The sequence below is a fragment of the Rhopilema esculentum genome, chromosome 2, assembly GCF_057945365.1.
Source record: "Rhopilema esculentum isolate cy_ngs chromosome 2, ASM5794536v1, whole genome shotgun sequence".
Lineage (NCBI taxonomy): Eukaryota > Metazoa > Cnidaria > Scyphozoa > Rhizostomeae > Rhizostomatidae > Rhopilema > Rhopilema esculentum.
Window position 1 is genome coordinate 6,128,604 of NC_142816.1, and position 26,158 is coordinate 6,154,761.

The 26,158-nt window shown below is 38.0% G+C and overlaps 1 protein-coding gene across 1 annotated transcript; it reads right to left on the reverse strand.

Annotated features, from left to right (window-relative positions):
- Positions 1 to 83: 83 nt before the first annotated feature.
- On the reverse strand, positions 84 to 26,076 carry LOC135695720 (uncharacterized). Its single transcript, XM_065214896.2, has 25 exons — positions 24,399 to 26,076; positions 22,809 to 23,152; positions 21,831 to 21,996; positions 21,121 to 21,428; positions 20,383 to 20,554; positions 19,653 to 19,924; positions 19,258 to 19,399; positions 18,597 to 18,670; positions 17,696 to 17,942; positions 11,578 to 17,006; positions 11,047 to 11,196; positions 10,009 to 10,206; positions 9,513 to 9,659; positions 9,063 to 9,263; positions 8,146 to 8,292; positions 7,232 to 7,474; positions 6,714 to 6,880; positions 6,048 to 6,333; positions 5,572 to 5,763; positions 5,251 to 5,445; positions 4,416 to 4,733; positions 3,955 to 4,207; positions 3,329 to 3,500; positions 2,601 to 2,736; positions 84 to 1,638 (listed from the first exon to the last, which is right to left on the reverse strand). The coding sequence occupies exons 1-25, from the start codon at positions 24,523 to 24,525 to the stop codon at positions 1,402 to 1,404; spliced, it is 10,323 nt and encodes a 3,440-aa protein (XP_065070968.2). The 5' UTR covers positions 24,526 to 26,076; the 3' UTR covers positions 84 to 1,401.
- Positions 26,077 to 26,158: the final 82 nt, after the last annotated feature.

Here is a 26,158-nt window from a genome sequence, read left to right on the forward strand (position 1 = left end):
TGTTCCACCTTAATAGAGAGTCTCCGTGGGAATCACCGGCTTTGGTGGGAGGGGGAGGGGGCGATAAGGGGGCTAGTAAATTGTAATTCGCCAAGAATACCAGGAATTTCGTGTAAGCAACCAGACTTTTAGGGTATTAGCTTTGAAGCAATTTTGCTTTATTTTTTTCAAAAATAGCGCAACCATAATGTCGAGAGGCTGAAGGTTTTCTGAAAAGTACGCTATACTGATAAAGTTCATAAAATTGATGGAAAAGTTTGTCTCTGACGCTGAAGAGACTCTCAAAGCACTAAGCAACTGTGCAAAAATAAAAATAGTATGCGATTAGAATAAAACTCTCAACTCTCGATCTGGATAAGATTTCATTACTTTTCAGATCTTAAGAATGCCATAATATTTTCATTGCTACTTTTAAATTTTTAATATGTACGCAAAATCTCTTCAGGCTACAAACACAATACAAACAATAATTCCATAAGAACACGAATACATATATACAGTTAAAGTTAAAATTAAGTATATTAACGATTCTATATTGCAGATGATCTACCAGAGAGTTGTGTTTGAGTTGCTTTCAGCTCGTAAGTTAAACTCATTATTGCTTTTTGATAACAAACGGAAATATCATTCTAAGCTTCTGCAGCTTTTTTGACATATTCAAGATTATGTTATGGGATTTATAGGTTCCTGCAATTTCTTTATTTGCAGGTAGAGTGCTGAGTCCTATGATGTTTTTTCTTCCAGGGGCTTTCAGGATATCACCTGTTCATTATTTGTTTATATTCATATATACACTAGGAATATGTCAGAAATATGTGAAAGACTTGGTCTTCCATCCTTTTCTAATAAGGGATAAAATTAGCAGTAACTTGTAATGTGTTACACAGAAGTGAAAAATTTAGGTTGATAAACCTAACAAAGGCCCTTTATACCTTTTGGAAAAATCTCTCGAAGACACTAGACCTCACGCTTATAAATCAGTTTTAATTCATCAACGAAAAAAGGCTTAAGAAGGCCCAATTTAGCTGTTACAGCCTTGATATAATAGTTTAGCGAAAAAGTGAAGGGGGGAGGGGCTGCAGCCTCCGGCGTGCCTGTTCATTAGACACCCCTTATGAAATAAAATATCAGAAAAAGTTCAAATAAAAATCTGAAGAATGTCTAAAAATGTCTTCTTTTATTGATGCCATTCTTAAAATCTATTCCCTGCTAAAAGTATGACAAATTCAAAACATGGAATTATTAGGAGGCATAGCAGATCTGTAAAAAATACAATCAACTTTTTAGAATATCTTTAAATACATTTTAAACCTTGAAATGCTGTCTAGTTCTAAACACCTCAGGTGAAGAATTTTCATGCACCGAATCCAGGATTGCTGTGGCTGCTATCCAGACAAGTGATCAAATCATCTCCGTCTGTTGTTGATAAGATTTTGCTCTGTTTGATGTAGCTAACTTTAGAAGTTCTTTTTTGATATACTGTACAAGTGATTGTGGATTTTGAGAATAATCTGTCGAGAGCTCTTGGATGCTAAAATGTTTATCGTCAGCCGGAATATGGCTTTGGTTTACAGATGATGCATCATTTGACGGAGCGTTTTCGAAAGATTCTTCGTTTTCTTCTAACGAACTGAACAGCTGTAACAGAGAAAACAAGTACAAACTTCGATGAAATTTTTATGGCTCAAAATGAAAAAAAAACAATATATTATTGAATACAGTGATATAACTCAACTTGTAAATGAAATATTTCAGGTAAAGGCGAATAAAGAGCCATGGCATATACCTTAAACAGCATATTACCAAGAAAGAACTTTTGACAGTGTTGATTGCTTAAAAACCAATCTTTAAAAATTGAGATTAAGAAATTTGTCGTGCTAAAAGAATAAGCATGACAACAACAGAGCTATTTTTCTAAAAGAATAAGCATGCAATTTTCTCAGCAACTCATGAAAAATCGTATTTTTAACTAAGGAAATGGCCATAGTAAGAAAAGAAGAATAGATAATAAAAAATTTGATCAACGATTAAAATTCTATTTGAAATGTCTTCTATTTCAATTAAGTGATTTAGCAGCCTTCCACGAAAACGGTTCCTAGCAATATCGTCGTCTGGTTGGATAAAGTGAATCCCCCAAAGCGGGACCTAAGACTTTTGAAGCTGCTCTGTCTATGCTGCTGTCTTTTTATTTTTCGTTGATTAAGCACGTTGGGTTTGAGAACCAATTCTTTGCCTGGCCAATCATAAAATGTTTTTATTGAAGAGGGTGTTTTCCCCTGAACAATAAATTATGATGAGACACCCAAGATTCTGCGCCAAAGTGCTAGCCCAGATCACAATGAAAATGTTCCAAGAAAAGAACCTTACACGCTTTTGGTGTATTGAACAGGACGCTTCTTATGTTGCTACTACAAGTTTCACGATTAATGCGACGAACGGGCAACTGTTTGGTACTGATTGTATTAAGTGTGTACAGCTCTGCCTATACGGCATTGAGCATAATAGGACAGACTTGCAAACAGTAACTTTGATTAAATAAGGACGTTATTGCTGAGTGTCTTCTTACGCAAAACATTTTCATAATACAGTTAATCACGTACTTGGTTTTCAAAGCTGCGAGCCACTGGTGTTAAGTATACATGCTGCTCCGGCGCAGGGGTTAGAACGTACGGCATCGGTGCTGGTGAAATTTTGTAGAGTTGTGGCGGTGCATGTTGTGGGGCTTGGGGAAGTGTACTGAAAAAGAAAATATTTTGAAGAGAATACTTCGCTCACTCTTATCCCATTTTCTGGTACCATTTGGCTGCACCTTGTATATCATATCCCATATTTGGGGTTAAACTTTATCACTTTTTGTATTTGCTGAGAAAAAGGAAATGCTTGTGAATTGCAACAAAGTAGCTTTTTATCCCGATGTCTTTCGGTAGATCAGGCAACGACCTAAAGACAATCGGTTATGAGGCATCATCCAAAGTATCACATGGGTTAACACAGAACTGACGCAGCTATGAAAAGTGCCCTAACATAATTTCCAATTCACAATGACCCTTTCAACATCAGTCAACTACAGATGGCGGCAAATTGTAAACTGCATATTGTATCTAAAAAATATCCTGATCTAAAAGTATCTTCCATAGATGCATGACTAATTGTCTTTACTTAAAACAAAAGGTGCTGGTTTAGGTATTCAAAGATGAGTCTAGGTCCTCCATTTAACAACAGCTCGTCGTTTACCTATAAGAACTTTATCAGATGATTAGTTGCTTGCTTTTATTGAATAAGTAAAGAAATATTCAAGAATTTATCATTTGTGAATTTAAATACTCACCTTAGATACCTTTCGCCTTTGTTACCTCCAAATGGTCTTTTTAAACTTTGCGGTAGCAGCCGAGTGGAAGAGGGGGATGCAAGCTGCCATGGTGGCGGGCTAGCCATAGGTCTTTGCAAGAGTATATCGTGAAATGAAATTGAATCGTTTGGCGTCCTTGATAACTGAGTATCTAGGAATAGGTAAAAGTGGAGTTTTAATAAAAAATCTTTCAAAAATTTAGATAACTTTCATAACCTGTCGTTTCTGAGGCAGTGATCTTAAAATATAAACTTTTTATTTCTACCTACATTTTCTGAACTTAACGAGCAAGCAATGAAGATTGTCTTTCTCCATAATATGCTTGCATAACCAAAGAATAGTTGTTCTAAAGAATATCTTAAGTCCTTATGATATCTGAGGACTGTCTCTATTAGTTTAGGTCCAACATTTCACATCATTTACAAAATAACTTGATATGTTAGTCTGTAGCAGCGGCAAATGTCATTTGTTCGCTCACTTCCAACAGTACCTATCTGTATTAGGTAACATTTGTGACCTCGGCAGAGGTATCATAACAATGAAATGCTCCGTTAAAGCTTCTCAAACCTAATGCAAATTGCTTGGAACAACATAAAAATGCTTACATTCACCGAAATTCATATCTGGAGGAGCTTCGCTGAAGTCGGCTGTCTCATTTTGCTCTGTGAAGGAATCTTCATAAATCTGAATTTTATCCTTAGAAGCTTTTCCGTTTTTCCAAAACCCAACTCTACTTCCTGGTACCGTTGAAAATGCGTCATTCAAAAGTCCATGAATTTTCTGTTTGGCTTCGTTCAGTTTAACGTCATCCAGGTCGGTAGATGGAGCAAAGATTGTGTTTTTAGACTCGGTATTATCCTGCGATCAAAATAGGTAATTATATTAATAGCAAAGAATGTAATACGAAATTGTGAAGAAAATTGGTGTCGTGAAAATTGTGAAAAAAACTTTAGAATATGTTGATAGCAATACACATTGTTTATTGGCTAATCAAATAAATTTGGTATCTGAAACATTGAAATCGAGGCTCGAAATCCATAATATAATCAAATGGAGGTTCACATACTTTGTCAACTAGATCTGTGGCTGAAGGCTCATCAAGTTTAAAAAAATTGTTCAGCTTCACAGCTGGTTTTTCAGGCACCTCTTCATAACCAGCAACATCGACCTTGCCACTCTTCCACCGACGTTTTGGTCTTTTTATTGACTTTTCGCCCGCTTTTGTTGTTAATACATTAGGCAAGTTATCTGAAGAATGTTCAGTCTCGGTAAATTGGTGGTCTTTGGCCGCCATATGCCTCTGTATTGATAACTTCTTCTCTTTCTGTCTCAATTTGTTTTTGCTTCGTTCAACTTCTGCTTTCTGTTTCAAAGCATATGCAATCTGTAAATGGAAAAGGATGTTATATTTCATATTTATTTGCGTTTCCACAGTATAAGTAATTTTGGTGAGCCTGTAAAATCGAAACATATGTTATCAAAGATGTTTCATTTTCTAGTTTCCTAGTTCTAAACAATTGTTTTTTATTTCACTATAATTCAGCGAATTGCCTGTGTAAAATGGTAGTGTTGATCACAACTATATAATCAAGAATATTAATTTATAGATTCAGCAAATAACATAATTCTTGCAAATTTTGTCCCAAAACATTGCATATGAATAGGTGGTGAAAAGAATGGGAAAGAAATGAAAACTGTTTTAGAGGGCTGCTTTAAGAAAAGAGGTAACATGTCAAGGAACAAGCAATTAATGATATTCTTTCATTGACAATCTTAGTTTACGGCAATAAATCCATTGTACATTCATGAACAAGGGAAGCCTACAAGCTGCAATAGCATTTAAAGGCGCTGAGCAAAAAAAAGGTCTTAAGACTTAAGACTCAAGTCTTAAGAAATCGTACCGTCAGGTCTGGTATGGACTGTAAATCCTCGTTTTCTTTTTCATGACCGGAAGGTATCCTCTCCATATCAAACATGCTAATGTACGTTGCGTTTTCTTTAAACCTCTGCTGCAGTGGAGCCTCGTTCTTTGACATCGTATCGATATATCTAAGCTGCCTCACACGGGGCAATTCCGCAGCGGTTTGTTGCGTTTCCTACAAAAAGTGCATCTTTTGAATACAATTGAATCAAGTGCTTACTATAAAAAGAAAACTAGTGACATCCCCTTGTGCCGTGTAATCTTCGGTAACAAGAGAATATGGATATGGTTAATTGGTTACCTTGGTTATCCTATTTTCGTCATCTTTCGTTGAAAGATAAAGCTTTCTGTTCAACTCTGAGCGACTGCCATACGCTGCATTTTCTATAACCATCTGCTGCGAAGGAGTCTCTTTCCTTGGCCTCACATCAGTATATGTAACCTGCCTCGCAGGGGGTAATTCTACAGCAGTAGATGCAGCTTTTTGCATCTCCTGTAAAAAGGCGCACATATGTTTGAACAATTTCAGAAAAAGACTTCATTTTCAAAATTAGAGGAACTTAAATGGACTTTCTAAAGACTTGTGTATTCTTAGCCTTCTTGTAAAAAATAAGCTACAGAAACAAAAATTACTCAGTATGGAGGTAAAAACATATTCTTGTATAACTTAAATATCAATAACAAAGCTTTTTAATGAATAATCATCTCAGAAGCTTATCTAGAGAATAAATCTTGTTTGCGTTTGCAGATACTGTAACATTACGTCACATAACATACCACGGTCTTGCGTAACTGTTTGATTGATTCATACAAGTGGTCATCCTCCTTCGCATAGTTTTCATATGACACATCTTCGCTGGAAAGGTCTTGTTCGGAGACACGGGGAGTCTCTGCTTTTTTACGGTGCTCCTTGGTGTTGATTGGTTGATTCGAATGTTTTACGGGGGTGGCTCTAGCTCGAAGGTACCCGCTCGAGCTGGTTTCAGAGTCATAGCTTTGGATCGAAGAACTGACGCTGGTGTTGTCCTTCAGAGGTCTTAGATTGCCATTCTCCATTTTTGATCTTAATAAAAATTGGAAAAGATACATTTTAGGCATTATTCTGAACAAACTTTCTATATTTTTAGTACCAGTGGAATATTGACATCATGATAGGGCTGAAGATGTTGACCGGAATTATCAATAGCGTTTATTGTGTGTCAAATCTCGAATTAAGCTACATGATTGAAATGTTGACAACAAATGCATAAACAGGATACCATGGTGCCTAAAGTAATAAACCTTTCTGCTAATGGGCACATATGAGGACTTAAACAATATAAGGGGCAGATTTAGGCTTTAAGACTTTCCCTGTAAAGAGTTTTGTCTCAAAAGAAAAAGAAGCAAAAAGCATTTCCCTAAATGTCTATTGAGACACAAATCTAACATGCTATCAATTTATACCTGGTCGCCGCTCTGCTTACAAATGTAGCATCAGATGGTTTGCGAACTTTGCGGCGCTTGGAACGAATGCGGTCTTTGTTGTTGTTGTTGGATGCAAAGCTGACCGGCTTCTTGCGTCCTGTTCCATGATACTCGTCTTGAGCATACATCGTAACGTCACTGTTCATCTGAAAAATTATGACAATAGGACCTATTTCATTTCAAAATGACTTAACCAAGGATAACTGAATCACGAAGATCGTAAAATGAAGACTAGAAGCCGATTTTAATACCTTCAATCGTTATTTTTATCGCTAACCTTATTCCGTTGCTCCAAAATTCTCAAGAGTGTGATAAAAACTGACTACATTAGAAGCCAAAAATTGGACAAAACACAAGCACAGGCCCATAATAAGTTATTCTCAAAAGCCCTTAAGCTCGTGGCATCCACTTCAAGAGCCTCTTGTGTCACGGTTATTTGCTATCTAAAAGCAGTGGAAAATTTAGGGGAAGGAAATAGTTATAATGTTGAAACGTACACGCAATTCCTTCAACTCTAAATCAGCCTTGGAAGGCAAATCCACCCTTTGTATATGATCTTTGGTGATAACACTCTTTTTCTCGCCAGGTCGGCCATTTTTCCATCTACAGAAAAGACATGTGATGACCAGAAGCACAAGGAGAAATGCAGCCACGGAGACTGCTATTATCCAGATATAAGATTCCGATTTTGCAGTTACAGTTGGAATCAGTGACGTCACAAGGGCTGGACGGGAAAGAACCTGCAAGTAAGATGTCACATTATTTAGGGCCCTGGAAGCATTAATTTTAGAATACAAACAAAATCTATCAAAATTTATTTGTTCAAATATTACTCTAACTACCACCTAAACTACTATATACCCTAGCAGGCTGCTTTCAACACTAGTATTCAGCTATGTTATCCTTGTATACAATTGCTCATCGAATCTCCTTGGTACACTTTTCCATTCCTCGCGTGATTTCTCTTTCACCAAAATATTACAATTAAATCCTGGTTTAGAACCTCGTACCGGCGCTCTGAACCTCGTGGTAGAGGGCCATGATAAAGAAAATCTTCTAGAATTCATTGTTAACAATTACCAAAATTTCTTACTGAATTTGATGCCCTCTGTCAATACCCCTTGGTGCAGCATCTGGCTGCAAAGCTTCTATGCAACCCTGGTATACTATAAACTAGCATATAGATTCGACACCTCTAGTATAGTGCTGATAAGAATTGATATCCGAGAACGAAAAATAAGTTATGTAACCACAAGTGGGAGGTTCTTATTGTCCCAAAATTCTAAAGCAATGGTTTGTAGTGGTGCTCTCAAAAGCAACAAACGTATAGCTACTGAAGGTTAATTTCTAGATGTTTTCAAGCAGCATTTCGGTGTTACCGTTAATTATTTGATAGCTAAAGGAAGCTCACCTCAAGGCCTAAAATTGTAGCCATCCTGGTTAACGACAATTTAGCAAAAATATCAACAAGAGCTGACGCCAAAAGAACTTGTCCCTTGTCAAGGATGAAAAAGACGATCTTTCCTTGGTCAGCTTGAGGCAAAGTCAAAGAGACAATCTAGAAAAACAATTGATGCATATATGTTGCAAAGAAGGATACACATGGTCAAAAGAAACTTACACAAAAATGCAATAAAACAAAACATTTCTACTCGTTTCGAGTAATGATTGTTACCAATTAAAAAACCCTCTAGAACCATCTAACTGTACCCTCTCATAGATGAGTCTCAGAATTGAAAGTAATGTCCCACCTTTTTGATAACTAATAGTGTTATGCTATATCAACTAATAGTGTGCCTTAATACAAAAACAGCAATCACAGCTTCCGTTTCTGAAACTGGTTGCTTTTTAGAGAGCTCTTGTGAAAACATTAGACTTCTCAAAATTTCAAAGAAGCTACTATAAATCTTGAAGTTCTCCATTCAAAACAGTCGTATTCTTTCAAAATTCCACTGACGATGGTTGAATAGAACTCTGATACTAAATAAATCTACTCAATCTCATTCATAGAGCACAACTCACATACTTCGGACACGCCGCACGAAAACCAGATGACAGCATAGAAAAGATTGCTATATTGGGTATGGTTGAGGGCAGTAGAGGGAGGGGCAGACCCCCGACGCGGTGGACTGATAACATCAAATCGCTCACTGGCATGCAACTCTACGAAGCGCTAACCATGGCCCAGAACAGAGTGGATTGGAGAGAAATGGTCATGGCAGTCACAAGCAACCGCAACGGCTGAATGAACGACGACGACGACTAAATAAATGCAAGTAACATAAGAAATTTAATGAGTTTTCCTGTTGCATTAAAGAATTTACTTACGAATGTAGTGATACTGCCACGAATTTGAACGCCAATTTGCTCATATTTCGCCTCCCGGTACATCATGGTTATTTTCGTAGAAATGGAATCTTTGAAACTTTGTGTCACGATCTGGGTGCCTGAAGCAACTTTTAGGACCATTTTCACGTGATTAGCGTCTGTTGATTTGATGTTACTTATCGAGTAGGGCAACGCAATGACCTGGTATTTGAAGGAAATTAATGAAATTAATGAAGCACAACTTTAATGAACAAATAAGAGGATGATTGATATCTGATACAAAATCAGTTAATACTTAAAATCTAACTCTCCATAATGTTTGTGTAGGGTGAAATTAAATCAATTTAGCTGGTTTCAAAAGTTACCTTAATCAAATCACCAACACGCAAAGGCTCCATAAATAGAATATTTTAATGGGTAAAGTTTTAAAACAAGGCTATTAAGACTTACGGTCCATGAAATCGAGGCGCTGAGGGCGGCAAGTGTTTTTCCTCTGAAGAATGTTTCGATGACGTCACCAGACTGTAAAACTCCACTATGCCTGACGAAAAACTCGATGTAGAAAATATTTGCAGGCTCGAGAATTCGGAAGTTTACCTAAAAGAAAAAGGACCTTAAGTGACACGTGATAAACTGTTTCTCATCACGGATTCCCGACCTCAATCTTCAGCAACAACACGGTAACAATTTTAGACATGCTTAGTCAAGAACAACATACATTTCATCATAGATGTATCCTAATTTATATCATATTTTTCCCATTTGTCTTCAGCCTTCTGTCATCCCAACCAGCCTTTCCTAGCTTCCATCAACTCCTGCAACAGAACTCTATTCCAGCTGTATATAAAGTATGCTGATTACAAATGGGTTGTCTCAAAATTTGCCTCCCCAATCTTACCACCCTGGCTACGCTACTGTCTAAGAGACACGTGGAAAGGAAACGAACCTTCGCTGTTGCTGTGCCATCAGTTTTATAGAACTCGGCAATCTTCTTTTCGAAAAATGCAATGTTATGAGAGCTAGACAGGTTTCGATTTGGATCGTTGTTAAGAAAAACAGTGCCAAGAAGCCAGTGGGTAGACAATATTGCTGTTGTTGTTGCTGCCACTGTTGTTGTGCCGTAAACCACAACAGGCCCAAGAACCTAACGAGGACAAAACGCCGTACTTTAAGGTTATTGGTAGGGAAAAGAGAATATGAATTTCGCGAATAAAGAGAAATTGAATTAATTTTTCAAAAGGGGGAAGTTTCTTAAACAGAACTGTTGAGACAAGCCCCTAAACAGTCTAACTTTCACCCCACTTATCCAAATTTGGGGTATACGCCTTCAGTGGTAGAGATATCAACATTTGGCAAGGAGTGACGATGAAAATCTTAACATGGTCTGCAAAAATGGACCATGCAATTTACCCCTCTTCTTTAACTACAAGGTTAGTCCGAAGGTAAAAACATGGTCGTCAGAACAAAGGGTTTTAAATAGTGTAACTGCCAAAGTAAGGATTATTGAAAAAATTGCGACAGACGGGCAAAATCTAAAACATAATTGATGTGGTTGGCTTATTTCTTTGTCAGCTTTAACCGTAAGAACTTATGCATTGCAAAATGAGAATTAAGGGAGTCACTCACTGAAAGAGAACCTTAATCCATAAGCCATGGGTTTTCTAGCAGGCCATGCGAAGAGGTTTCTACTTTCTTTTGGAAGTTCTGTCACCTAACCATAACCTACAAGGCTAGATTTCTCATATTACATTTCTGACCTCTCTCACACAAATTCATTGCCAGTGTGTTTCTTTATAAGGCTAGCTATTACGCCTCATTCCTGCTTGCTCTTCGTGGTATCGATCTTGTGCCTATACTTCAATATGATATCATTTATTGCACATAAAATGCGTTTAGACACTTGTTTCTAGCTATAGCTAATGCTATAGCTGGAGGATAATGACAAGATTTAGTGGAGGGTAATATCCATGGTAAAATCACTCACCGTGTCTCCGAACCTCTGAGTAAGAGCCTTTAGTGTCATCTGATTCAGGATATCCACGGTCCTCTGAGCTGCAACCATAGTGTTCCCTTCCAATACATAAAACACAACGTCGACAAACCCAGTAGTTCCTCTGCGTGACAAGATGATAATCTAGAAGGAAAAGATCACGGGAGAGCATGAATTTTTATGTTAACAGCCCACTACAGTTGTAAAGATGCTACGATTCGATTTACCTATTTGGTGCACATTTGGCACAAGAAAAGATCTGATGAACGCAAATGAACGCTTTCACTTTAGAAAATATTATTTATGGAGGACAGAAGAGCTTCCTAAATAAGGATTCAGTTGTATTAGTAAGTAAGTAAGTGATTCCACTCCACCCTCTTCTGTCGTAAAGTGGTCAGCTTCTCAGTCGGCAATTTTCAGACGTTTTCTTTGGCTTACTGGTCTTTGTGATGGGAAGTTCTTCAAATAAACTGGGATAATTTAAAGACGGATATTCCTAATGTGTGTTGCAGAATCAAGCCTTACCTTTGCAGTATTTCCATTTAGCGTCACGTCTCTCTTTTTCCTTTTGAAACGTAGGAGGTTGTAGGTTGCAATGATTTTTGTCTCGAGAGAGTTCAGATAGGACACGCTTGAGACATCCTTTGTTATTGGTACTTCCATTGGCACATAAGCCAGGCCATACACGGTAGGGGGAATTGATGTCAGGGGAAAGAACGATGATGTTGTTATGCTTGAAACCGAACGAGTAACCAGGCTTGACGAAGGTACTCTACTTGCTACTGACAGAGGTGTGGTAAGCAGGGACTGGGATTGTGACATCACTGTAGCCCAGACTACTCCGGGTATTGTACTCTTTGCAAAGACAAGCAGATTTGACGTTAGTGGCAAGTATTTAGAAGCTGCTGATGAATTGGTTGAATCTAGAGCTTGAATGGTTGACATGGAGGGAGAGGAAGGCAAAACTCTCGACAATAATGTTGTAAAAGAGACTTTAACTGTACTTTTTACAAAATTTATGTTTGACGTCATATGTTCATTGATAGCAAGGCTCGATGAAATGTTTACAGCAGGCGATTCATAGAGACGTTTTGTTCCCACTGGTGAAATTGTTGCTGGAGATTCGTTTTGAGATGATAACTGATGGGTACGCTGCGAGAGTCGTTTCTGGATTGAAGAAACGATACTTGCGTTTGTATGTATGCTGGAAAATGAAGATGAAGGTGAAGTGGACAAAACAGTGCTCGTATTCCCTTCGATATTGCTTGATCTAGCACTGAAACTCACAGTCCGTCGTTCATTTAAGCTTGAATTCAATTCCACACTTTGCAGTTCCAAGACACTAGAGACAGGTATAGGCAGTCTGGTTGTGCCCGATTCCGCAAAACTCCTTCCCGACTCAAAATAGCTATCAGTTTGGATGAATCCTGAGGACAGGCTAGGCTGAATTGTTGTCGCATAACCAGCTTTTCTTTGCGAAATTTCCAAGGTAGCTAAACTTTGGTCAGGTAATAATTTTCTTGTAAGTTCGGTGGATACTGAAACCGGTCGAAGAGCGGATTTAGACAACTCAGGAATGGCAGGAGAAGCTATAGAATGTTGAGCATTTGTAAAAATTGATGCCAAGGAAATAACTTGAGAAGATGTTGCTTTAAAAATTGGCACTGCCATTGTGTCTTTGTGAAGATCACTAGAACGGGAAACGACTGGAATCGATGATACAGCTTCCTGGAATATTTTCCCGGAACTGACTTCTTTCGGTGATGATGATTGGACGATGTACTTTGATAATGACAATTTTGAATTTTCTGCAGATGTATTGAGAACTGTAGAAAATATTCCAATGGAGACATTTTGAAGGGTCAACTTCCTACTGTTAATAGATGGTGCTTCAGAAAGATAAACAAAGGGACTTGCACTGGATTCAGGAACGACATTGTCTTTCGAAACAGTAACAGAGCTTTTAAGTGCTAGGAATTTGGTTGGTACAGCCACTGTAGATGTTGCATTGAATAACTGCTGATCCACGTTGGTAACTTGGTCTATTGTTGAAGAAAAGGACAATCCTGGTGTCACTGGTAGATATGTTGAAGTGTATGTGGAACTTTTTTTATATGCACTGTCTGTGACGGAGCTTGAATGCTGGCCAACGCTAGATGAAGAAATACTATACAAAAGGCTTTTCTGTGAGCCAATGCTAAGGACGTTGGTACTCTGATTGGTCTTAATAGACTCCAAAGAGGAGCTCGGGGAAATCGTGATCACAGCGCTGGGTTTGCTCTGTGTCAAAGCTGATGTAGTTGAACGTGAGATGTATGTGAAATTTGAGTTGATACTTGCGAGAGACAAATCATACTGAAGGCTTGTCTGTGAGCCATTGCTGAGGAATTCAGCACTTTTACTGGTTTCGATCGAATCTAAAGACGAGCTGAGAGAAATGTTGACCACTTCGCTGGCTTTGCTCTGGGTCAATGCTAAAGTAAACGAGCTTTGAATGTTTGTCAAACTTGAGTCTTGTAACTTCGTATCAACGGTGAAATTGTGACTCACTACAGAAGAAGATGTGCTAGGTAGAGGGCCTATCTGTGAGTCACTGCTGAGCGAGTCGACACCATTAATGGTTGTTAATTTTTCCAATGATGGGCTTGGCAGAAAATTGGCCTCAGTATGTGCTTTACTTTGGGCAATTGAAGCATGGTCCGTTATTATCTGTGAGGCTGGTTCTTTGGCTGTTGAGAGCGTCCAAGCTACAGATTCAAAATACTCAGTTGTTACAGGAGAAAGTAAGGAACGTGAAACTCTTTCCGAGTAACCTGAAATGTTCCTTTGCAAAATTGATTGGCTTTCAGCGGTATTGGCACTTGGAAACTGTGATATGAATTGAGAGACCAGTGTGTTCTCGATAGCTACAGTAGCAAATGAAGTATCGCCCGTGGATTTGCTTTTCAGATACGGCATTGACTGCAAGGTTTGGTTCTGGTCTGTACTCACAAGGCTTGGGCTAGAAACCGACAGGCTGGAATGGGCAAACTGCGGTGCCTCTTTAAAATAATGTGACGTGGAAGCAACCTGTAATGAGTCGGATATCGACGGTTTTTGGCTGCTTGGTGTTGCTAGCAAGTTCATAGTCATTTCTGAAATAGAATTCAAAGTTTCTGTTTCCATAAGCTGACGATTCGTCGATAAATTTTCGCTGCCAAAATTTACTGATAACTGGATAAAAGCAGATGAAGACTGCATCAAAGAAAACTCGGTTATGTTGAACAGAGACAACGAAAATTCCTGCTGGAATGTTGCTTTTGGTGAAATCAATAGAGATTCTCCAATTAAAGGTGACAATATAGAAGATTCAGCGGTAGATTGGTAGGTGCTGTCTGGTGTAGGTGAAGGTACCGAGGAAAACAGTGTACTGCTCGTTACATTTCCTGGAAACGAGTCATTCGACTGTAGAAACTCGTTCCCAGGCTGCTGAAAACTATCTGTAGACATTATGCCATCAGACTGCCAACCTTCTGAAGATGCAAAAGAAAGTGTTGGTTGGACAGTAGAAACAATACTGCTGTTACTGCCTTTCAAATCTGAATAAGTCTCACTGTTACTGTTTTGCTTTGGCAGAGTTGAAGACAGTGGAAATCTATCAGCAGAATTTATGTCATTTTGGTTGCCAAAAAAGCTAGTGTTTTCCAGCTTACTGAGTTTTGGCGTTTGCAAAGACGGTGAAACAATTGTTGGGGTTATAAGTTCATTTATGCTTGGAGAAGGATACACCTGTTGTGACGTCACATATATAGAGGCTTGGTGGGAGGTATGAGAAATTGTATCCCGGGAACTGAAAGTAGATGCTGAACTGATAATATCTTTTGTACTCAAAGATGGTTCCAAAATCATTGATGTACTAATTGTTTTCTTCTGGTTCAAAGGCGCAGGGCTAGAAGAGAGCGCTAAGGTGAAATTCTCTTCAATGTCCCCTGCTGGCTGGATAGTTGCAAATGAGTCAATGAAAGTTGATGTAGACTGGGATTTCAAAACCTTAACATGTGACGTCGTCACCTTTATATGCGTGGAAACTCCGTTATTCGTTTCAAGCACCGTGTTGTTCCTTTGTGCAGAGCCTCCGTTAATGTTGCTTTGAGGTTGCCGAGGCGTTGCAGAGAAAAAAGCACCTTGTGTCATTTCAACATGAGAATCTATACTAGAATCATATTGGATGTCGTTTGCAATTGCTGCTGATAATGGAAGGCTTGGATTTTGAGATTGGGAGCTACTTGGCTGAGGCCTGGGTTCAATTGGCTGAAGGCTGGAAGTGATGGGAAACAATTTGTCTGTTGATAAAACAGTATTGCTATGGGATGCAGTAAAAAACTCTACAGGTTGAATGGTTTCTCTTTCAGATAAGCTGACTGAGCAGTAACCGAGTGTTGACGTCAGTATTAACTTCATACTTTCAGCCATGGATGCAAAAGTATTACCCACTGTATATTGGCTCTGCGTGCCCCTAGCACTCATCATTTTCAGTCCCCCAGCTATTACATCAGTCGAAAGGTACATATTGTGAGAGGACGCAAAGGATGGCATTATAGAAGGGCTGTATGGTAAAACTTCCCTCCTCTTTCTGTTGATGACATTTACACCAGTCCAAGGATCTGTAACAATGGTAGATGTTATCGTTAATGTTGCTTTGCTTTGGCTGCTTGATCTCAGGTTAGAGGAACTGATAAATGTGCCATCAGTTTTAGAGCTGATAAAACCCGTGCTGTGTCTTGAGGCAGGCAATGTTCTCAAATTATTTGGCGTTTTTCTCCAGTTTACGGAACTAGATACGATGTCTATTGCTTGCGACGTAAAAGCAGATGTTTGAGAAGACGATGCTGTATGGCCTTCTATATCTTCACTGACGTCATAGATGAAGGAGGAAGCAGACCCTCTAGGTAATGACGTCATCAATGACGTAATCATAGTCTTGGTCAATGAGACTTGAGAGGCAATACTTGAAGGAAAATACATTACATCGCTTGTTTTTGCTCCAGTGAGTTTTGGTAATGATACTGAAATCGTTTGGGACATGTTTCTGACATATTCTGAGCTTATTGTTGATGTTATGCCACTTTCCACTTGTGCCGTATAATCAGCTGACTGGATACCAAAAGATGATGAAGCGTTGACAAAGTACGTGATCCAACAAGGAGTTACATATTCAACAACCGTAACTGTACGGTTTTGGTCTGAAGAATATTCCGTTCTCGTTGCACTTGCGATTTCTGTAGATGGCGAAGGAAATTCACTGGGAAGAGCTTCGAGGAATTTCGATGAAGAGAGATTCAGGGAACTTAGGCTGCTAGAAATGCTTCCTTGTGTGTACATTTTCTTAACATGAGTTGATGAGCGTATACCTAGAGTAACGGGAACGGAATATAACATGTTTGATCTGCTTTCCAATACGTTTTCGTTGCCCAAGGCATACACTATCGTCGATTTTCTGTCCACAAAAGCGGCTGATAAACTGCCTTGTAAATTTGAAATTGTGACAAAGCTAGTAGTTTCAGCAGTGAACTCTGTCGGTATTAGAAAAGGGCTGTTGTTTGAGGTATGCATCATTGGCGTACCCTCTGGAACGTGAGGTAATCTAGCACTTGCAGAACTATAATTTTCATCTCTCGAACCTTTTGTAGTTTCCATTTCTGTAGCACTTTCTGCACTGAAACTTGGCAGGAATGTTGCCACAGGAACATCTGAATCACTTAACTTGGCCTGACTCGTCAACGATGCTGAATATTCTATACCATGAGAGGCCAATATTAACCCATCAAATACAATTGATTCCGTTTGTGTATTCCTGTATACAGATTGAAATAAAGCTATGTCTGTTGATACATCGTTACTAATTGATGGACCAGACTCGCTGAATGATGCTTTCGACACATAAGGCATCTGCTTGGTTGACTGTACTGAAGTGCCTAGAGATAAAAAGATCTCAAAAATTTGACATTTTCCTAGTACATAGAAACGACTCAAGCATAATGTTTCTTTTACTGACTTTCACACAATGTTGTGAGAACATCCAGTAGTTGAGGGAATGGTAGTTAGTTCATAAAGTAAATGGTCAATAAAGTAAGGTTCTTCGTCACTCAAGATCTACATTACCAAAAAGAAAAATCTGTTTTTTGGCTTCAAGGAGTGAAACTAAACATAATACAGACAAACTTGACTGAATCTCACCGTCCCCTCGCATTAGTACCACGCGCACAGTCTGTTTTGGCTGTTGCACATCCTTCACACTTTTTCTGTACCTAAACCACCTTTGACTTTCTAAAGCATAAAAACTAAACCCCCCGTCACTTGCTTGTCAAAAGTATTGGCCTTGTTCTCCATGCCATTTTTGCTCCTTCTTACAAAGCCGTAATTTGGAAAACATGCAAACTATAGTAGAAACTATGAAAGTAATATCTAATAAAGATTTCATTGGTGCATTACAGGGCAACTGATAAACGTCGAAATTTTCGTGTTAAATTGCTTCTTGTGAAATTTCAGTAATTTTCTTGCTTTTCAAGATTTTCCAAATTTTTGGCCTTCCTACACATTGGCAACAAACACTACATACTTAAAAATGCTAGAATTCGATTAAAAAATGTGGTAAAATTCTTACCAATTCTTTCTGTCATAAATTCGAATGCTCTCTTCGGACTGACGCTTTGCTCGTATACAAGCTGAACTGTCCCTTTGTACCTCATTCCAGGGGCAAGGCTACTAATATTGAGCGTGGTGTTTCCATGAACTGTAAATACCATTTCTTTCTCAGTTACGTCGAAACAGAGGTTGGAGTCACTGCTGTTAACACAAGTGTACTTCAGTAGAATTGTGTTATTCGCTGATTGATTGGCACTGGTCGGCATCTACGGAGAAACACCAAAGAAACAAATCAAACACTAAAATGTCATTCATATGGAGTTTTGACAAGGATCAAGGTATACTCGCATATCATGTGTCCTTGCCAATTAGTAGGTGCTTCCAAAGAAGTGCTACCTTTGATAACAGTTCCTATTTGTAAAAGAAAAAGCAAGAATCTGAGGAAACAACCGAATTGACATTACTATACTAGAATAAAGTAATAATTACGTTCATAGACGTAAATAAAGTACAGTACATAAACACACCACGTTCCAATGTTTAGCTCATCTGCTTAAAGTTGTTCCAAGAAATCTTCTAACTGTTGTTTTCATTTAAACGCTTCTAGAAAGATTTTCACTCCCGGAACTAAGCTTTTGGAAGCAAAGGTAGAGTGAGACCTAACAGCACAAAATAAAGATAATTGCACCACATAAAATCGATTTTTCTTTTGTGAAAAGTTGTGTGTTTCAAATGCATTAAAATTCAAAAATCTAGCCTTTCTTCTGATTAAATTTGAAAAGGTACATCATTATTTTTTATTTTGCTTACTGCGATCTCGATACATCGAAGTATTGAATGTTTGGAAAATTGCCAATTAAAAGCAAAATAAAAACATAAACATCCACAACTAAGTAGACAACTTTCAATAACAAATTTACCTCCACATCAACCAGTACATGATTATTTTTAACAGTTAAGACTCTAGTTCTCGGCTCTCCACCTTGAATTGGCACTGAAAAATAAAGGTAACTTGATCGGTATAGTTCTGTTCAAAGTATCTTTGAAAACAATAGATTGTGACAATATAGGGCTTCATAAATGTTTTGCAAAGTTTATTGGCAATGTAACGGTGTCGTCAATTTTGTGTGGATAGCTCAGTGGTCAGGGTTGCAGAGCTTCCTCACACAGTGGTGTGGTTCGAGTGAACTTTCACATAAAGTGAGTCAGCTCTCTGTAACTTAAGATGGAGGAATCACGAGGCGTGGTCCAACGAGAGGAAGAACCAGTACATTGCTCGATTAGCATAGTTTGTCATTGTCCTAAAAACTACCTTCGCAAGCTAAACAGTATACAAATAAAAGCGTTGTTGTAATGGCATTTGTTCCTAATGATTAGATTAGATTAGATTAGATTAGATTAGATTAGATTAGATTAGATTAGATTAGATTAGATTAGATTAACATTAGATTAACATTAGATTAACATTAGATTAACATTAGATTAACATTAGATTAACATCAGAAACAAGTTTATTGACCCAGAATTTTGACGATAGAAACACAAACTATTAATCATATGATGTCATTATCAGAGCCTCACCTTCAGAACATCCTAGCAGCCTCACTCTGAAGCATTTATGACCTACGAAGCTTGTTGCCTCAATCTCAGCAAATCTAGCAACCTTCATGACCTTGAGCCAGTTCACGGCAATATCTGCCCTGCCAATGGTTCCTTTAAAACTCTGTTGTAAAAAATTGCGTTAACTTTAATTGTTGCTGCTAGCTGGAGTTTGCAAATAATGTGACGAGATTAGCATGGATCAACTCTAATTATCTAAAATTCAATGCTAATTTATGCTCCTGTCGACTTCATTCAAGTACATATAAATACAGATAAAAAGTACTGTAATACTTTACGCAAGGAAAGACATCTGGATAAGAAAGTTCTTTCTAAACTACAGTGCGGCCATTATTTTGACCTAGCAGGTAACTTACTCCCATAAACTCCATTCTTTTAGAATCGAGACCAAGCCTCATATTGAAGCCGGTTATCCAGCTTTCAGCATTCGGATTGCCGGATATGATAACACCAGAAAGTAGCTGCAACTCATTGAATTGGATTAGTAGAACCTTGGTTTGACCGCCTATTTCTGCACACCAACCATGCATTGAATATATGTCATTGCTCAAAGTGAGGCGTTCTTTAATTCCATTGGACAATGAATAGGATGTAGAGTTTTCTGCATTGTTCAAGCGCACAGAGCAAGCTGAAAATAGCAAGACAAACTGTTGGAAACATAGACACGGTTTTTTCAATATTTGCAGCTATTGCCCTCAAAAGTGTTTGCTTTGCTATTACGAAACTCAATACAAAATAAAATTAACCATTAAAGGTTTGAAATCTTACAGAAAAATACCAGCAGTTGCATATATCAACCATGTTTCAAAAACTGATATCAAAATTGAGTTATTTTAATAAAAGTTCATTCGCCAAACATAAAACGAATGAACACTATGAATCTATTTGACGTGATATTTCTAAAGACCTCATTATAACATTAAAAATAGAACTGGAATTCATTTAGATGGTTCTTGACATAGATCAATGAAAGAAAGCCAAGAGAATTTTAAGAGCTAAAAACAGCTCCAACATGCTTTTATTATATAAATAAAGAACCTATACACAATTAATTATCTACGAGATTTAAAAGCAAATTAAAATTACATTGGTGCTCAGCAAAAATCTCCGCACGAACGCAATACTCCCTGGGTGCCACTCCTCCAATTCCAGATGGTCCACCAGACACCGGATACAATCTGACATAACGCGCGATGATTGATGGTGTGATCATGTTAAATACTGGGTCCTGAGCGGTGCCATTGTTTCCATGGAATAACTTGCAAAGAAAGAAACAAGTCGATCACAAATGCTAAAACTTTGCATTAACGATATGTTGGAAAGACAAAATCCTGCAGGTCGTAAAAAACTGAGTCATCCCCTCTTTATTAAGTCAAAGAACAATAATGATTCCAGGTAATTCTGCATCACTTTGGCCACAAGCATGAAAGGGGGTGACAATAACTGTAAGATCTGCTGGTCTTCCTAAAGAGAATGCATTCTGAATGAATGACTGAATGAATCCAGTCAGAAAGAATATCCAATTGAACCTGTGTCTGAAATGTCTTTTCGTAAAGCCGTAAATCTGCAAGGAGCGTTTTTTACAAATATGAAATTCATCGTGGCGTTAGTAAGACAAGAATATCTTTTATAGGCAAATTAGCCTCCGTTAGTATAAAAGTTGATCATTCTACGAAAAAGTGACTATAGGCAAATCCTATGTGAAACTCACAAAGACTGTTCAAATATGAACACACAAACCTTCCTTTTGATTTACTGTAAAATTAAATTACAACAATAATTATCAACAAAAAATGAAATTATGACTTGAAAAGGAACCCTTACCTTTCGTTTTCCACTTATACTGAAAAATGAAAACGGGACGGTGGATGTATTTGAGAATGACAAATAGTATGCTGACACCATGTCATTTGTTGTCCTGCCAAATCGACCTTGTGTTGTCAATGCTTTCACTGCCAGCACTTGTCCTAAATCGAACTGAATCCACTGGTTTGCAATCATATCAATACACCAGCTATTCCTCATATTCAAACGAGCATGATAGGGAGGCTCGCCCACGTGACTTGACGAAGCTATTACATGTGAATCTGGTAAAATGCCGTTCTCAAGGCCCACTGGAAGCAGACTTTCCCCTGAAAGGTAACATAACCAGATAGCAAGTTGTAATTTCTATGGTCTTATGAAAGATTTTAGATACGGGAAAATTGAACTGACAGACGAAAAACAACAATTATGGCTACAATGCTCAGCTCTAATTTTTTCAAAACTTAAAAGTTCTCAGAGAAATGTAAATGAAACCCTCAAAATATGGGTTCAATAATCATTCAAAAAATAACGATCGGGCTCAGAAAAATGCGACGTTGAGAATCCTCAATAAATCACTTGTCTACGAAAAATATCTTTCCTTTTACATGACGTTTAACAATACTCTAAGATCACTTACATGAATTATGACTGAAAAAAACCATTCCTTATAGATTAATCACCTAATACCCATCAAGTCATATACGTCATTATGAAAATCTTATACTTACGTTCTTTTGGTAGGCAGCCATATAGCTCGAAACGTAAACAAAACTTGGCGTTGTGGCCAATAAGTAGGAGTTTTATTGGCTTAATCCGCACAATTCTGGAGGTGACGGAGACTGGGGACCAGAAATAGCGAATTTCGTCACTGTCCCTTGAAGGTGACACGTGGATCTGCATTGAACAAAATGAGTTAGTTGAGGATGAGCGAATTTGCTGGGCTTATAATGAAGTTAGGAGTGAGTTTGAAAGTAATAAGGAGTGGCGTAGCTAAGAAGGGCAAGGGACAACTACGATTGGTCTGGTAATTTTTTCGGAATCCGTTGAATATCATAAGAAAAGTTCCTTTGAATTCCTAGCCACTTTGAGAATTGTCCTTGCTGCTAAATTACCAGGGTTTCGACTACGCAGCTCACTGTGATATTTTTCAGTTTCTCAATCTACACATTCTCAATTATGATATTTAAGATCTTGTAAGTAGTATAACGAATTTTCCCTAGATGCTGAAAACAAATCTCAATTTTTCATTTAACATCAGAATGAAAGTTTTTATATTTTACGATCAGGGACATTGGAACGAGCAAGGGACAAGAGGGAGACAGGCTTGAGTGAAAGGGTATTTGAAAAATCTTCTGCCAATTTTTTGTAGCTGGCATTTTATTTCGATCTTCTGATAGTTAACTTGAAAATTAGCATAAGACGTTTTTTCACAAGTTTTGAAAAATGTCATCATTACAGTCCAAATTTCATATGAATCTTTTTATAATTACAAACAGTCGATGAGACTGGCACTTCTATGAAAGCTTTTACTTTGGCCACTTTACTGCTCCTACCAAAAGGCAACAGGGGCGGTTGACCCCACGCTTCCCCTCTCTCCGGCGTCCCTATTTACGATTTTAGGAACAATGTTGCCTTCGAATGATCAGTACAAGAATAACAATTATCAGTGTATAGTTAACATAAGTAATGAACTGACAGAAACACACCGCATTATGACCATGCTCATCAGTGACCCTGGTAACATTTCTGAAGTTCACCCCGTCATCACTGAGCTGTACATAGAATTCTTCGATATCATTCGGCGGATCCAGGGGGTCACCCTGTATTGCTATGCCAGTTAGTTGGTAACTCCTACCAAGATCAACTTGGATCCAGTCTTCTTTCCAACTAGAATTGCCTCCACACCAACAGGACCCTGTTTTTAAGCGAGCCTGAGTTGGTCCCCAAAACCGTTTTGGGTATATGTCATGAGAGTATATGCTCGAGGCCGTAAGTTTTTTACTGTCTATAAAGCCATTTGCCAGGCCAATAGGGGTAATTTCTGTGCAGGCTGTAAAATAAACATTAAAAGCAAAAATAAGTTGACTGATGGCTATTCGGTAAAAGAAAGAAAGCTACTACAGTAATCATTCAATTATCCGACCCACCCTTTATCCGGACTTCGATTATCCGGCCCGTAAAAAATGTGAAAAACCTTAGAAAAATGTTTCGGCATTTTTGATAATAGGTCGGGTGCGTTTTTCTTGCTTTTTATTTCAAATATTTAGGAGTATTTTGAGAGTATTAGGTGCATTAGGTTGTCATGTGTGCTTAAAAACAAACGTTCACATCACTTGTCTTTTTTATTTACGCTGGTTTCTGCCGTTTTTCGTATATTTTCAATTATCCGGAACTTCGGATTACCCGCACGAATCTTGAAATCCCGTGTCCCGATAAGACCGGATAATTGAACAAGCACTGTAGACAGCAGATTGGCAGCAGCTAAGGGCCAAGATAGGTTTCGAATTGTGTAGGGGGGTTAAAAATGTGTGGGTGCTCAAGCCTCTTAGTCCCCCTTCGCTATTTAGGCCCTTAGTAGCAGCCAAAATGTCCAAGATTGGCCTGCATCTCTAGATAGGTGATCCACTTATCGTTAATATTTCAGCTACTTGATACATGATAAAAAGACTGTCTGTGAAATAGCAAAGGAGATCATATCTCAATACAATATCACCAATAATACTGGAACCATTATATTAAGTTGAGCGCACGATTAGAAAATTTGAAGGAGACGGCAAAATATGTCGCTATGGCAACAAATGTAAATAGCCACCATGGCCTTTAAAATTGCACGTGGTAAACAACAATTTTGTATCAAATAAAATGCTATTTCAAAAATCTTAAACCTATGCTTTTCCTGAACAACTTTTATCTCAAAACTGAAAGAAAATAATAAAGTAGAAATGAAAAAGATATTTGCGTTTATTTGCTTTTCTGAATGAAAACAAGGTTACTCAATGAAAGCACGATGTAAATTCATGACGAGTGCATATACACGAGTGTAGTTTTCTACACGAGTGCATATGATATTTTCAAAGGCGAGTGAGCAGTTTTGACACAAAAATGATACTTTATGTAATTATAAATCACAAGGTTAAAGATTCCTGGCTCTATTAAAATAAAACACTTAAACTTGGAATCAACTGGTGGCTTCAAGCCTGGAATGACATTCGTTTACAAACTATTTCCAAGCCCTGCCTGTATCGAATTTTGCTTCATTCCGCTACAATTAACATTGATATCAAAATCTAACATACCTTCTGAGCTTGGAATATCACTGCTACAATCGATTCTGACCAAAAACGACCCAGACAGCCAGCAAAAGAGCAGTAGGAGAAACCGCAAATCAGCAAAAACGCCATTGCCATTGCTGCTTCCTAACATTCCAGCAGATGCTTTTTAAGAATCTTTTAAAAGATGTATTTTATTTTGGAAGTTACGAGCTTCTCGCATAATTTCACTGTTGCTTCTTCCTCGATATAGCATTTCTTTGTAGCGTGAAACGGCTGCAGCTCTCGAAGTAACTAGTAAACAACTCGCGTCTCTAAATCAAAACCAAGCTGGATCTATTCAATTTGGAACAATGCTTGGCAGTGGAGGGTAAAGATAAAATGGGACGTTGGCGTTGTAAATGAACTGAAGAGAGAAAACAAACGTAGCTCATAGGAATCCTACACACGGAATGAACTTTGAAGCATCCTTTGAAATAAAACAAAAACCATGCATGTTACAATTAGTAAATGATTTTTTTATACTAACCTATTCATATTTTTATTTTTACTCTTGACAAAGCTATATGAATTGGCTTTAGATTGGTCGCTCGCGTTCTCGTTAGAACGCATAGTCTAGAACCAAGGATCAGAAATGGTTAGATAAAAGGCAGTTGGAGGTGGGAAAATGTACTTTTCCTTGGTATCATTTTGCTTCTGCAGCATAACTAGAACGCGTTCAAAGATTTAATGGCAAGGTCACAGATTAGAAGAAAAGGTCATTGGGCCAAAAGCTGCAGGCCAAAAGCTGAAGGCCAAAAGCTGAAGGCCAAAAGCCATCTTTTGATGAACACGTGATTAAGAGATAAATGACGTAATAGTCAATCTGATGTTGACTACACATCCTAAGAATGGAATGATTTAGAATTAAATTATTTAAAAGAAAAGAAGGCGAAAATTTCTTTTCCGTTCAAACACGCAACAATTTGCCATATTGCATTCAGAGGTTTTTCTTTTGGATTATGATTTTGATGTTTTTACTGCCAATTCTAATCCAATTTTTCAAAGGACAAAGGTATTAACGGTTCTAAGCGGATTGAAGCGATGATCGAACAACAATTTCTTGCTAGAACAAATGATTGAAAACAAATGCTCGTTTCCTTTTGTAGATATCCCTTTCTACCAAAAAATTATTTCTTTATGATTGTCTTGCATTTCAAAGGTAAATCTCGCCCCCGTAGCCAGCAAATCTTCATAGAAGGTTTTATTCTTAGGAAACTTGGCCTAAAAATGCCCATGACTCTGTTGAGAAAAAAACCCACTGTTTGGGGTGGCTGCCTCTTCCAAAAGTGTTTTCACCACTTAACGTGTTGAATATGATGAAGTGTTAATGACGAAATCAAATCACAAATTGATGAAATCAAAAAGTAGGGAAAGTGGGAATGTCTTTTATTCCTTTGAAATAACCCTGCAATGAAATGTACCAAGGGCCCCCTCTCAGATCATTTCCAAGAACCGCAGGTGTCTTAGCCTGCGTCGCAGACCATCTTCAGAATACGGTCTGCGCCAAAGGCTACAGGTGCCTCCGTTACGCTGCTAGTCTCAAAATTAAGTCTTAAAATTGAGCACTAATCAAGGGTTTCAATTGGAATTGATTTTCTATTTTTCTACAAGAGGGCCGTGGAATCAGGGAGATTCTCTAATAATTTTCAGTCATAACAATGAATGTTTACTTGCATTTATCAGAAGTCACGCAGAAGTCTTGCAATGGTACATGGAAAGGATAGTGGATACAAATATTTGCACGA

Excerpts from the sequence above, each read along its gene's own strand:
- LOC135695720 (XM_065214896.2), bottom strand. The coding sequence starts at position 24,525 with ATGTTAGGAAGCAGCAATGGCAATGGCGTTTTTGCTGATTTGCGGTTT. Across the intron at positions 20,555-21,120 it reads GTATAAGTGGAAAACGAAAG|TTATTCCATGGAAACAATGG; the intron begins GTAAGGGTTCCT and ends TTTCTTTGCAAG. Across the intron at positions 17,007-17,695 it reads ATTTATGACAGAAAGAATTG|GCACTTCAGTACAGTCAACC; the intron begins GTAAGAATTTTA and ends TTTTATCTCTAG.